General features: G+C 29.1%; 2 protein-coding genes across 2 annotated transcripts; both read left to right on the top strand.

Annotated features, from left to right (window-relative positions):
* The first annotated feature begins 4046 nt into the window (after positions 1-4046).
* Positions 4047-5021, top strand: LOC114175100 (floral homeotic protein FBP1-like). Its single transcript, XM_028059859.1, has one exon. It carries the CDS (start codon positions 4047-4049, stop codon positions 5019-5021), a length of 975 nt encoding a protein of 324 aa, XP_027915660.1.
* An 8441-nt stretch (positions 5022-13462) lies between these two features.
* Positions 13463-15277, top strand: LOC114175099. Its single transcript, XM_028059857.1, has 2 exons — positions 13463-13910; positions 14670-15277. The coding sequence occupies exons 1-2, from the start codon at positions 13463-13465 to the stop codon at positions 15275-15277; spliced, it is 1056 nt and encodes a 351-aa protein (XP_027915658.1).
* The last annotated feature ends 224 nt before the right edge of the window (positions 15278-15501 follow it).

Here is a 15501-nt window from a genome sequence, read left to right as displayed (position 1 = left end):
ATAATGGTTCACACATTATTTTATATGTGTGACTCCAATCACTAACACAAAAAAGCCTTTTAACGTCCGACATTTTCGACCTTTGACGTCTGCCCAAACACCGACGTCGTATCGGGTGACGTCAAAATAACGTCGGAAAAATAGCAGACATCACTTGACGTCGGTCTTTTAGGAGTCCGACGTTATCCAACGTCGGGGCTAGTAACATAAACGTCAATTTTCGCGCTAAAATGAGGGAAAAACCTGAGCAGTTTAACGTCTGTCAGAGCCCGTCAGACGTTAAATAACGTCGGCCCTGGTACGGTCAGACGTTAAATAACGTCTGTCAGGGCACACCAGACGTCAAACTGCTCCATTTTTTTTTAAAAAAAATGACTGTTTTTACAACATCCATACACCTGAAAATCAGAAAATTCCCAGAACAATTTCATAATACTTTCAGCACAATTCTGGAGTTACAGTTATATATAATAGAACTTAAGTTTCAACATATATTCTAAACTAATATAAATAACAACAAACTAAAAATTTCAACATGAAATTCTTGTACAATAAAGTTTTTGAAAGGAGTTCTAATTCATGTGCTATTAACTCCATCTCTCCAATAGATATGTCGCCCATTCCTGTCTTAGTGTGTGGATAATGTCATCTGGCAGAGGTGATGGATTCTTGAATCGCTGAAAAAGTAATACAATTTCATTATGTATGAATATCATTCTTTAAAGTTTGATATGATTTATAATATGTGAAAGATATATATAATTACTTCTATCCATTCATCTTTAACTGCAGCTCGAATGATTGTTCTTATCCAAGACATGACATAATATCCACATTTCCAGGAATCTTCTTGCTTGTTACACTGAACATTACAAATAAAATAAACACATCAAAGTCATAAGTTGACATACAAAAATTAATAACTTTAAAATGAATGAGTTCTAACCTTTGGATATATGACTTTAAGTTGTTGGCCTCTAGGCTTACCCACAATTCTAATGAAATTTTGGAAACATAAAACATATGTAAGTTTTTATAACTAAGTAGATACATAAGTTAGAATTGAAAAAAAAATACTTACTCTTGTAACATGTTTTTAAAAGCTGGTGGAATCTTCCTATGGCATGAACAAAACCATACAACTAGGCATTGTCTTGGAATGATGAGACAAAGTTGCCAATGATACCTACTATCAATCACAAGTACTTAGCCAAAATAATTAATAATACTTCACAAAATATTATAATACTCCATCAATCTTAATAAATATTATAATACAATATAAATCATTTAAATAAAATCATAAATCAATCATATATAGAAATTAATATTCAAATTTACATTTGCAAAATAAAAGATTTTTTTTTAGCTAGAGCGAAAATTGTGCACAGAGTAAGGTTTAAGTTTATGTTATATTTTTTTTAGCAAAGATCCGCTTGGGCGAAAATACCAAAGAACTAAAACCAATTCTCAAATTAACATATTCAATAACAATTCAATAAAGAGGGAAATGAATTATGTGATTGAAAAAAAATAGTCATTATTTTTTAAAGTTATAATAAAATATAAACTTTTTTTCTTAAAAATAATCTAGTAGTTATTGATATTTGAATTTTACTAGCACTATTTTCAATTTCATTTCCACATATAACATCTTATGTTTTATATTTACTGAAATTGCATAATTTTAAATTTGGTCAGAATTTGATTTTTGAAAAACTCAATTATGACTTGACATTTGCATTTTTTTTATTTTCTTAATTTATAATTAATTAAAAATAAATGTTTGGAAAATTTATTTAATTAATAAGACAAATAAAAAAATTAGATTAATTAATTTTTTTAAAATAGATACATTGTAAAGAAATGTTCACAAATAGATATAAATAAATAAATTAAAATAAATATTTAGAATATGTATATATATATATATATATATATATATATATAAGTATTTAGAAAAATTATATATAAATAAATATTTTATAAATATATATATAAAATTTAGATAAATAAATATTTAGAAAAATATATATTTTAAATAAATTTAAACTGGCAAAATTTCTAAAAAAATATTTTTGAAAAAAAATGAATATTGATATATACTTTTCTAAAATAATTACTATTTTTTAAAATAATTTCTTTTCTCTCTCTGTATATATATATATATATATATATATATATATATATATATATATATATATATATATTTACATTTATAAGATTTGAATTCAATATTATATTATTTTTAATTTTATTATAAAAATAAAATTTTCTGAATCAATCATTAAAATTAATTATAATTTCATACTATTACGATAATGTTTGTCGATTTTTTTTTAAATTACCAACAGTAATAATGATATAAGATAATTTGTTTTTTAGTATATTAATGTATGTCATGATAGATTCTGCAATAATGGTTTATATATTTTTTTTAAAAATAATATATTTTTTATTATTTATTAACATCAATGATAGATTCTGCAATAATTGTTTATATATTTTTTATTATTTATTAACATCAATTATGTGACATACATTCCATTCATTAAAAAAACTTCTAAAAGCGACCAATTTTAGTGTCCAATAATAATTACTAACTATAATGATAAATTTAGATATTAATTTATAAGATTACAAATTATTGGTTAATAAAATAATTATTATTATGAATAAAGAATTATAATTGATCTTCAAAATTAGTTATTATGATCTTGACTACAAAAGGAAATTGATCACTAAAAATTATTTACCTAGATTTTGGTTAACAAAATGACTTCATTTTTAAATTGGTTTCTAATCAATGAGTGACAAATATAGTGACTAATTATGGATTTTTATTTATGATAGTGACTATTTTAATAATTAATAATTTTTAGTTTTTTAAATTAGTATATAAATTTGTTATTAGTGACTGATTTAAATTGGTTTTGTTTTTAAAATTTGTTTCTAAGTGAGGATTTTTTTATAAAAGTTTTTTAATTTAAATTTATTGTTTCTTTATACACGCACTTTCTTTTATCTTTCTTTTTGTATGTATATAAATACTTACCAAATTTATTGTTTAATTGACCGTTATTTCAGTAAATATAGATAATAAAATAATTTATATGAATAAGGATAAAATTGATAAAGAATGTGTACATAAAAAATTATAAAACCGTTACAAAATTTAATCATTTTTTTATTAATTTGTATAGACAATTCTCTTTATAAATAAGATATAAATAATAAAATAAAAATCAATTCTATTTGTTGATATATATATATATATATATATATATATATATATATATATATATATATATATATATATATATATATATATATATATAAGTAATAAAAGTTCTCATCAACATTATTTCTCAAAATTCACGTTGTTACTATTTATATTACCCAATATTCATTATTAGAATTATTCTAAATCTTTTACTTAAGGGATAAAGAAATCATTAATTAACTTTAAAAATCTTAAGTCATTAAATATATTTATTTTTATAAATAAAATAATGAAAACATATTTTATGCCCGGATTCTGCAATAATGATTTAAATTTTTTGAATTAATTAAGTATAATCTTACTATAATTCAAAAATGATAAAAAAAATGAAAAATAAAAAGGAAACTAAAATCCCGATTATTATTTAATCACATATATTATGACGACGCTCATTATGCTATCATGAATATATGTATAGGAAGCGAAGAAAACCAAATAAGCTTAAAAGATAATACAAACCAGACTTTCTTCAAGAAATAAGCGATTACTCAGAAAAAGGAAAAAAAGGAAGATCAAAGAGGTATGTGCACTTTATACTAACAAAATAGTAAACTTTTGAATCATGAAAATGTTAATGTTATTTATTCATTCATGTTGTATGCATTTATACGAAAAACTTTGGTTTTCTTTTGCTGCATATATCCTCAGCCCAACGCTAGCATCACAACCAGAACTTGGATGAATTTGCGTTGTTAACATTGCTAATGCAAATAAACAATTCTATTGTTGCAGAATATTGTATTGTTGTTGTGTATAGCAGAAAATGGGGCGTGGAAGGATACCTATGGATCTGATAGAGAAAGAGAAGGCTCGAAAAACAACATTTCAGAAGAGAAAGAACGGATTAATTAAGAAAGTTTACGAGTTTTCGACTCTTTGTTCAGTTGACGTTGGTGTGATTATCTTTGCCTCAAAGTTTCTTGATGAACCTGAAATATGGCCACAGGAGCCAAGAGAGTTCAAACGTGTGATTCAGAAATATCTGAACACCACCAGTGATAGACGTTCAAAGGTGTATGACGTGGAAGAGTATTTTAGTGAAAGAATGAAAAGGATCGAAGGCGAGATTTCCAAAGTGCAGAAAGGGAAGATCCAGCTCTTGTATCCAACCTGGGATGACTCTTACAATGTTCTTAAAGAGGAACAATTGAGGATGTTTGTTAGCATTCTGGATGCTAAGCTTGATGTTTGTAATCAAAGGATGAACATGTTCAAGCGTGATTCAAAGGGGAAAGCAATAGCAGAATCGGAGAATGATGAAACACTTGTTCCCTATTTGACTCCAACTTTAGGTTTCATGCACAACATGTCTCAAACACAGGTTTTCTCTACTAATGATAACAATCAAGTACCATTTTATCCATGTCATCTGAGCCAAAGTTCTCTACCTTTGTTTCAATTGGGTCAAAACTTTACCCAATTGATGGAAAAAAGTGCAGCAGTGGATTGGGGTAATCAAGTTGGTGCAAGTGATCACAAAATGGGTACACAGAAGGAGGATGGATTAGACAAAAATCAAAACTTCTCTTCGTGTTATTACAATGCAGATATAACAATGCAGCCATATAATATTAATAATGTTGCTTTTCAAACTCTTCCTTCTCAATTGCAGTGCGATGCAACGTTCCAGAGCCTGTCAAATCGACCAAGTCCATCACAGAGATTTGAACCTAATGGCTATGACGATTCTAATATGCTTCAACCTCATTTTTTAAACTATATGCACAGAAGAAAGTAGGTTTTATTTAGTAAGACATACATGTTTTTTCTTTCATCTGTATTTAGATTTTAGTTTTTTGTTATGTTTTTTAGCATTACTTGCTTACAACAGTTAGCACAATAATTTTTGTATTAGATTTTCTTTTACTTGTTTATTTATTTAAAAAATATTGTCACGATTTGCATTAATGTTAACAACTCGTGATTATAGGTAAGAATACAAGGTTGAAGGCATACGTTGATTCTATCTTTTTTTTCTTTTATGCAGAGGCAAAGATTTTAAAAATTTTATGTTTGAAAGTTTTAGAATTTAAAACATTTTTTAAAAGTAATTTAGGATAATGAAGTCACACTACTTATAAACCATATTGATTCTTATTGATATAATATGAAGGAATTTAATTATAAGTTGTCTTCCATAGTCTGAATCCGTACAATTATCTTTCATGCAAGTTTCTTTATAGAATCATATATATCAAGATTTTATCTGCTCTTTTTCTTTATTAATTTTGAAAAGAAAAAATAGTGGAAGGAAGAAAAAGTATAGACTTTGGAGTGCAAGATTACAAGACTATGGAAAATGTGAATGGGATAATTTTTTGTGCAGTAGGGAGTTTAACATTACTAATAAAGGCAAATTATAAAATGGCATAAATATGGTAAAAGGAAAAGTGTCCTACCACTTTTCATAAAAGTGATCAATTTTTAGATATTGTTTAGGTGAAACAGAATATTACGAAATGTATATTTGATATTTTTGTAAGAAATTTTCCATTTGTAGAATAACATCGCATCCTCCTATGCGGGAGAGTCTATCCTAACTTATTTTTTCTTGTCAAATGCGGAACGAACCAAAACAGAAACAGAGTAGACCTACCTGCATTTTTACCCTGCGATTAACATCAGAAATAGTTCAAATAATAGTGGTGAGGAGTAGTTCATTTGTCATTACTACCAATAACTAAATAAAATATTAATTGAAAAGCAAACTAATATAATAACAAAAATTTCAAATGTTTAAGAAATGTAATATATTGAGTCCACAAATTAAATTAAAATTTGGTACAATAATCTATGATACATATCTAATATACCAATATGTTTATATTTTGAAAATAATATGATATGGTACAAGATATATTCGTATTAAAAATATACAAAAATTCTTAAAATCATAATAAATATGTGTTTGTTATTAGGTGAATCTAAATTAAAATCATATGTATTAGATGTTGTTAGAATAAAAAATTATAAAAGTTTTCTTATCATACTAGTACTATTACTTTATAGACTAGATACTTCATTGATAAGTATTTTTATAATATTGGACACGAATATGTGTCAACAACAAATATGAAATATGTGTTCTGTTATATTAGATACTTCATTGATAAACATTCTTAAGATATCAAACACGGATACGTATTGACAATAAATACGTGAATCAAATTGAAATATCGATGGACCATAATTGTCCTTAATTACTAATAACGCATTTAGTTTTAAATATGTAAATACTAAAACAAAAATATCATGTTAATTTTCGTCTGGTAGTGTTTTTGCAGTCAAATTTTAAGAAAATTTTAAAATAGTATTAAATGTTCATAAATTAAGTTTTATTAACATTAATATTAATAAATTATATTATTAGGTATAATATATGATAACAATAAGGTGTATTAAAAGGAAATATATGTTTATTTCAATCGGAAAATCTTGTATCAGTGTCTCTAATTTTACAGCAAGAGTCAAATCTACTATTTTTATTAAATTAAAAATTAAAATATAAAATAATTTAAAATATTTTTTATTATAATATAAAAAAGTAATTTTTTTAATTATTTTTATTTTATTTTATTTTTTAAAAATGGGCCAACGAGCCAAGATAGACTAACCCGTATTTTGGTCCGTCAAATTGACGGGCTGGATAGGATGGGTCATAACGGCCTGACGGGTTGAAATCTTCAATCCAACTCATTCCCTTTAACAAGGGTTGACTGGTTGGCCTATTGGGCCTAACCTATTTTGCTACCCCTAATAATAATATCGCAACTTAAAACATTAATCCACATAAATTAAGTTTTAACTATTATTAACCATATAATGAAGTAATTTAACATTAAATGTCATATATATTTTAATTTATTTTATTAGATATTAATTAATCAATTAAAAACAAAAAAAAATATTTATATAATTAAAAGTGTTTTAATATATATATATATATATATATATATATATATATATAAAATTTAAAAAGAATTAATAAAATAAATAAATTAAAAAAGAAAACTAGAAAAAATCTTAAAAAAAAGTGACAAGCCACGATAAGATTTTTTGACCTGTTTTACTATGGCGAGACAACCAAAACTAGCTAAGCTAACTTATTTTGTCATTCTTTTAGAAAGATAAGTCTCTCTTTTCAATAAAAACATTTGACATTTACCATGAGATCAAAGTAAAACTTTTCTGAGCCCCTCATTTTAAAAGTTTATTCCAAAAGAATGAGGAAACTCTTATGCACAATATTATGATAATGCAATGCAACAATAGTAAGGTAAAGAATGTTTAAATATGTTTTTAGTCCTTGAATTTTTAATAAATATTGAAATTAATTCCTCTTTGAAATTTTGACCTAATTTAGTCCCTCAACTTTTGAAATACGTAGATTTAGTCCTTTTAACTAATTTTTTTTAAGTTTATTTGACGTCTCAAACGTTTTTCATAATAGCATTTAAGTTGTTCATACTACATAAATGTTTCAAATGGTGTAGACAACTCAAATGATAATATCATGAAAATTGTTTGAAACGTCAAATAAACTTAACAAAATTTTTTAAAAGGACTAAATTCACGTATTTCTAAAGTTGAAGGATTAAGTTGGACTAATTCCAATTTTTTGTGAAAGATGGATCAAAAACATATTTAACCCTTAAAGAAAATCACAAAGTCCAAGTACAACTCTTGGCCATGCTTTTGGATTACTAGTTTAGTGAGTTGGGTGAGGCAGACCAAACTAGGCTAGTGGGTAGAAAACTCCAACCCAACTTGCCAAACTTTTGGTAGACTGACATTCGATGTGTGATTTGTGTCCCACTTTGCCACTCCTATATAAAATTGATATTATAATGGTGTGTTTGGACAAGACAATTTGAGAGAGTAATTCATTTATTTGGAGAATTTGAATTTCTTTGAAACAAAATGACTTGTTTAGATGAAAAAATTAAAAGAAAATTGAAATTGAAGAATTTTAAGAAGGTATTTCAAATAACTAAAATAATAGAATTTTAAATTCACACAAAAAAGAAGAAAATTGAAATTTCGCAAATTGTGGAATTCCTCATTGACCAAGATAAAACAAGGTCGAGGCCGACTCGACTAGGACTGGCTCAGTCGAATTTGGTCAAATTTCAATCGGTGCCGACTTGGTAGAAATTTGGTTCGGATTGACTTGGCCGAAAATGGGCAAATTTCAATTGAGGCCGATTCAACTGAGTTTGACAAAATATTTGGCTAGAGCTAACTCGACCGTGTTTGGTCGAAGCCAACTTGATCGAAATTTGACCAGAGCCGAGTACGACCAAATTTTAGCCAGGGTAGACTTGACCTAACTTGGTCGAGAGGGCTGACTCAATCAAATTCTGTCAAATTTGGCCGAGTTGATCCCGATCGAAATTCAATTGAGTCAACCTCATTCCAAATTGGGTGAAATTCGATCAAGTTGTTCCTAACAAAAAATTGGTCGAATGTGATTAACATTGGACTTGGCCGAATTCGATCAAGTGGGATATGGGTGAAATTTGGGTGAGTTGACCCTGGTCGAGTTTTGGTTAAATTCGATAGAGTGAACCTTTGCCGAATTTGATCGAATCAGCCTCTATTAAAATATTGGCCAAACTTGACCTAGTCGACTAGAGAAAAATTCAAACAAATTTGGTCAAGGCGACCCTGTCTCAAATTCTACCAATTTTGGTCAAGTTGACCTAGGCCAAAATTTTGCAAAATTTGGTTGACTCAGCATCGGCCGAAATTTGGCCAAATTTGGTTGAGTCAGCACCGGCCGAAGTTTGGCCAAATTTGACCGAGTTAACCCCGACCAAAATTTGGTCCAAATTTGGCAAAAGTTTTTCAAGTAAGCTCCAATCGAAATTCGGCCAAGTCGACCCCGGCCGAAATTCAACCAAATTTGACTGTGTCGTTCCTAGCGAAAATTGGCTGAATGCAACGAAATTGGCTATGGTCAAAATTCAATCGAGTCAGATTCGTCATAATATATTTTTTAAATTTAATTTCAAATTTTTATATATTAAAATAAATATTCTTAAAATGAAAGTTTATCTTATAAGAGAATTCAATTATTTTATCCAAATAAAAAATTGAAATGTAAGATATTTCAATGATTCTATCGAAATATCGAAACATATTATTTAGAAAATGAAAAAATTTTAATTACAAAGAATTCAAACACAATGCATTTTAATTTTTTATAATTATTGAAATAATTCTACCCCTTTGTCATTATTAAAAAGGGACAAGTGGTGCTTGCAGGTTTTTTAGAAGGCGAAGGTGAGATGTTAGGGTTGTTCTATTTGGACTTCTGTTTGGGGCTGATAAATTGAGGTTAAATGGTGTTTGGGTGAGTGGTAGAAAAATTGAAGGTGGAAAGGTTCATGGAGCATCCTTGCCACTGAAGAATTGCATAATCATGGTGCACATCTAATCGCTTTGAAGTTGTATAGATTAGTTATCTTCTACGTCTAACGTGCGTCACATTCTTCCAACATTTGATAGCATAGTTGATTTGCATTGGCGGTATTGTGGAAATGGGTTGTACTTCAGTGGAGCTTTCACAAGTGTTATAGTTGTGGTGTCTACTTTAGATTTAGCCTTCATATTGGCTTCTACATTTGCTTTAATGTTTGAATTGACTTATGTTTCTATTTATAGGTATCATAAAAAGATTCAATTTGATCTTGCTATAGGTTATCCTTTGTGTCAAACCTTTTTAACATGAATGTTTGACTTTGAGTTGGTAGTTCAATGTAGTACTCCTTTCGTTGAGGAAAAGGACACACTTTATTAGAACAACTACATTGATTGTATTAAAATGAATATACAATGTCAAGAGAGTAGGTTTTGTGTGTCAGAATTTTCCTTAAAGTAAGTACATAACATTTCATTTGTTTGTTGTATCTTTATGAGTGATCAGACACTTCTTTTTTAAGCAACCATCTAACAAGTCTTTACAATTCATATGACAAATCTTCATAAGTCATCTAGTGAATGCCAAACTTCTTCTACTTTTTATTTAAATGCTTAAACTAATTCATGAACTAACTTGTCATATATAGGGTTAAATATGTTTTTGGTCCCTCAAGTTTCAGTGAATTTTGAAATTAGTCCCTCATGAAAACTTTATACCAATTTAGTCCTTCATCTTTCAAAATGCGTGAATTTAATCCTTTTAACCAAATTTTGTTAAGTTTATATGACGTTTCAAGCACATTTCATGATAGTATTTAAGTTAACATTGAAGCAAAAATGTGTCAAACAATGTAAATAATTTAAATACTATCATAAAATGCGCTTGAAACGTCAGATAAACTTAACAAAATTTGGTTAAAAGGACTAAATTCATGCATTTTGAAAGATGAAGGACTAAATTGGTCAAAAGTTTTGATGAGGGACTAATTCCAAATTTCGCTGAAACTTGAGGGACCAAAAACATATTTAACCCTCATATATATTAAAACCTGACATGATTTGTTATAATAAAAATGCTTAGGTTAGGTATAACTTGTTACCAATAATGTAGATTTTCATTTAAATGTTTATGTTTTCACATGAATTATCATATGATTTAATTATTTTCTTTTTAGTTATTTATATCCATTACCTTCATTTACCTTTCATTATTAAAAATCAAGTCTTTTCATCTCTATCTTCTATTTTAAATTTTAATTTATAAATTTTTTGATGGTATTTTTTATCACTATAAAAAAATTTTAAATAGCAACTAAGTTTTAGGAAAAAGAAATTAATCATTATATTAACTAATTTAAAAACTAAAAATTATTAGTCCTAAAATTATTATTATTATTATGAACAAAAAATTATAATCAGTGACTAATTAAATTTTAAATTAATAATTAACATTAATTATCAAAGTTTTGACTATAAAAAATTAGCGTCTAGTCACTAGTGCAGAATCGCGTTTTTAACTCGTCTTATAGGTCTCGATTACTGCGGAACCGAAGCCTATAAGGACGCGGTGACATTTCTGAAATTTTTCAAACTTTTTTGCCTCGGGTCCCTATCCAACCAAAGCCTATAAGGGCTTTTATGTTTCGGTTATCACTCAACCGAGGCCTATAACTCGTTAGTGTTCCCCAAAATTTCAAAATTACCACTGATAGTAGAGGCTTTGGCCTCGGGTGGAATAGGACCGAGGCCTATATGACTTTATGCCTTGGTTATTAATGGAATCGAGGCCATAGACCTTATTTAGGGTTCCAAATTCGCGAACCCTGCACTGTTTATCTTCTTTGCGCAAACCCAAATCGTGAACTGGTTTTTTCTCCTCTACGCAACTCCCCAAAAACGCAACCAGACCGGGAGCCAGCGCGACGTCAAACCACCGCGTGCCACAGTGACGCAGACAACCTCTGTTGCAACGCCATCAACCTCACCACTGTTGCTCTGTCTTGCGAACCAGATCTTCCTCGCGCCTCCTGCGACCACCACAAGTCTCGCCGCTGAAGGAACATCACCTGCAACTCGCGCGCGACTGCACCATCAACATCGCCATCGGAAACCTCCGCCACTGCCGCTGCAGAATCACCGGTGCGAGTCGTGTGCCGCTGCAAAAAACCCCTCCTAAGTCACGTCGACGCTGCATGAACCACTGCTTGCTGCGGAATGCACCTCCACAGACCTGCAGAAAAGGCTCTGTGAAATTATTTAATTAAAAAAAAGAAATTTTTAACCTATGGCTTCGGTTCTCACAGACTCAAAGCAAAAAAGTTCCTCTATGGCTCCGGTCCCTTTGCAACCGAGACCAAAAGACACTCCCTTTTGACCTCGTCCCAATATGTATCAGGACTAAAACTGAGACAGAATGACGAAAATAATCGAGACCAAAAGCCCTTACTACACTGATGAGTAACTAATATATTCTTACTAGAAAATGATATTGATACATTGTTGGACAAGTTATAAAAAAAAATGTCTCCTTATTGAACCGATAAACTTTAATGATGAACCCTCGTTAAAATGAGTAAGTACTAAAGGTTTACCTACGAAAGCTTTTTATTATCAAAGTCAATAAAAAAAATTTAGAACAATACCTATAAATGAGTGAAGAAAATTAGATGGTTAAGGAAACTATAGTACATCTATGTATTAAATGATATGTTTTGACATTTATATATTCTTTAAGAAAAATAGAATAGGAAAACCATAACGGTTTGGATTTTTTAGGCTATTTTTCTATAACAGTTAATTTGTATATTTAGTGAATATTATGTTGGGTCTAGGTCCTATTTGGTAAAGTATGGCTGTGGACGTTCTGAAGAGGATTTTAGCTCTCTCTATATATATAAACATTCTTAAATCCCAACATGTGGGTAACTTTTGTTCTCTATACAAATGTAAAATATGTCACCCAACCATGTGACATAAGTCTATACTGCAGAGTATGTAGGAAGGAACAAGGACTCGCCACTTTGATGATTTAAAAAGTTAAAAATGTCAAATAAAAATATACTTTCCTCTTTTCTAAAAAAATAACCTTGTTTTTAAATAATAAAAAATATGTTGTTCAAACAAACAAATAAATAAATAAATGATATTTCCCTTTCTATAAAATATGAAATAAAATATGTATCTTTTTTAGATCAAATATATAAATTTAATTCTATAATATTTTTTGTCTCAAATCCAAAACGTCCCCACATACGTACTATAACAATATTTTTTCTAAACGTGACCACTCTAGAACACATATATACTTTAAAGGGGCACCAAATCAACACCCAAAGCAAAACCAGTTTGTAATGCATGGATTATTTTATTTCAAAAAATATTTTCATGGACTCACATTCCTTTTTATTGTGTAAGCAAAACAAATATTTCTTTTTATGATTATATAGAAAAACAGAACGTTTCAAATAAAGGAAAATCTCTACGGTTTAAATAATAAATTAATAAATGAGAAGGTTGACTCTATTTGTGTTCTTCTATAGAAAGATGACAGTGTTAATAAAATCTGCACTCCATGAATTTCCTCCCATTTGTGAATGCTGCAAACAAAGAAAACAATCTGGCCGATATTATGTGATACAAAGAAAAAAAAATTAATAATGATTCGTTTTCCTAGAATGTTCAGTTACCTTAGCAATTGGAAAAGATAAAAACATCGGTAATGAATATTTGACATGCGAGAAAGAAAACATCAAGAGAATGTCAGAGGTTTGGCATGTTCTGAAGAAATCACTTCATTGCAGATCTCATTCATCAGAAGTTCATGATCCGCAGGCAAAAAGAAGAGATCAGAGAAATAAGAGAGAGTCCAAAAACCAAGTTAGCCATGAAATTTTCCTTGATAGATCAAGTGGTGAGATTAAGATTTGTACATGTTATCCCATAGAAGAGCCTCTTTCTCATTCTCCTAGAAAAACCAAGGTATCTATAGTTTCATCAAAAACACCTTCTCGTTGTCCTGCAAAAACCAAGCTAGTTTCATCAAAAACACATTGTGTTGATTGTGATGAATGTGTTGTTTTCTCAAAGAAAAAGGTTCCAGTGAAAGATTTTAATAATCCCCCAGTATCAACACGTCATCGTGGATTTGAAGACAAAATGAAATCTTGTGACACTGTTGAAGAACACCAAAATCATCTACATTCAGGTAAGATCGATAATTTTTCCAGCAAAATGAATCAGTATATGGAGTGTTTTATATGTATATAATTTTTTACCATTTACCATGGAACCATTTTACACTAGTTTGACAATTTAGTCATATAGTTTCGTGTGAGAATCTTTGGAAGATTTGGAAGAATATTCATGTGATTTTTGTAATTTTAGTCTGAGACTGTATCGGTTTAGGTTTCTTGCTTTTGGGTGAAAAATATTAATATTATGGTTTTTCTAAAGTAAAAGGCTTCTCCTTCGTATAAACATGGATTTGAGCGTGCGTGGATGTATATTTATAAAATATTATTATGAAGATTTTTCCTTTATTAATTAATTTATTTTATATGTTGCTTATGGAAATATGTGCATTAAAATCTGTTGACTAAACTCTGACTGATTTTGAAGTTTTTATTTTAAAAGTCAATAAGTTATAATTTTTATTCCATTTATGAAAATATAATATTTAAAAATGTTGACTTCCCATGTTAAACATATTTTTCTATTGGTAGATAAACTGTCTAGTATTAAAAAACAACATTAAATATTATATTGAGAAAGTTAAACAAAAGTAACATTTCATAAAATAATTAAGCTATAAATAAACAAAATAAACCAAGTCAAACTTAAAATTAATATTGTTTAATTTATCTATTTTCCTCGTGTTTCTCCCTTTTCTTGTAAGTACAACAAGAGTAAATATAATAATTTGTGTACGAAGGAAGATTGATTTTGTTGTACACATTTGGTTCAGTGATCCAACTTGAGAGAGAAGATTCATCGAGCAAGATCATCGAACAAATATGCGAAGGTAACTTTACGGAAAGCAATGCAATTGAATGTGTTCTGAGAGTGCAGAGCAAGCAAGAAAGTTTTGCATGGTACGAGGAATGTAGGGAAATGGTAAGAGTGAAAGCAGAAACCCTAGAGAACGAGCACCCGAGATGCTTGGTTGATGGAAATGAATTACTCAGATTTCATGGCACAACACTTGCATGTTCCCTTGCTTCAACCCTTTGTTCTTCAGACCAATGTGGTGTGTGTCAAATTCTGAAGCATGGTTTTTCCTCCAACCAACAACTATTTCATGGTGCACTTGGGGTTTGCACCTCTTCTTCCAGTGCAAAAGCCATTCATTCAATTTCCTCATCCAATAACAAATCTGTGAGGAGAAAATGTGTTATGCTGTGCAGAGTCATAGCTGGGAGAATCCATAATCCTCTACAAGAGATTCAGGAAATCACTCATCGTGGCTTTGATTCTTTGGTTAAGAAAATGAGAGACCACTCGGAGATTGAAGAACTCGTTGTGTTAAATCCTAGAGCTGTGCTCCCTTGCTTTTTGGTAATCTACAATCTTTGAATGTGTTCGGTCTCATATACCGTTTTTTTTTCTCCCTAGACTCGGTTAATCAGAATCCCCACTTATCCAAAAATTAATCGTGTTACAATATAATAATACATGTTGTATAAATATTATAAGGAGAAGGAATGTTATCTGGAAAAAGAAAATGACAAATGTAAAAGATGAAGACTTTGATGGCTGTGTTCAAAACCTTAATGGGTTGCAACTGAAAGTTCTAATAA

This window comes from Vigna unguiculata, chromosome 3 (assembly GCF_004118075.2).
Source record: "Vigna unguiculata cultivar IT97K-499-35 chromosome 3, ASM411807v1, whole genome shotgun sequence".
NCBI classification, from domain to species: Eukaryota; Viridiplantae; Streptophyta; class Magnoliopsida; order Fabales; family Fabaceae; genus Vigna; species Vigna unguiculata.
Note: the sequence above shows the minus strand (reverse complement) of the source record. Positions and strands in the feature narration are given on the sequence as shown.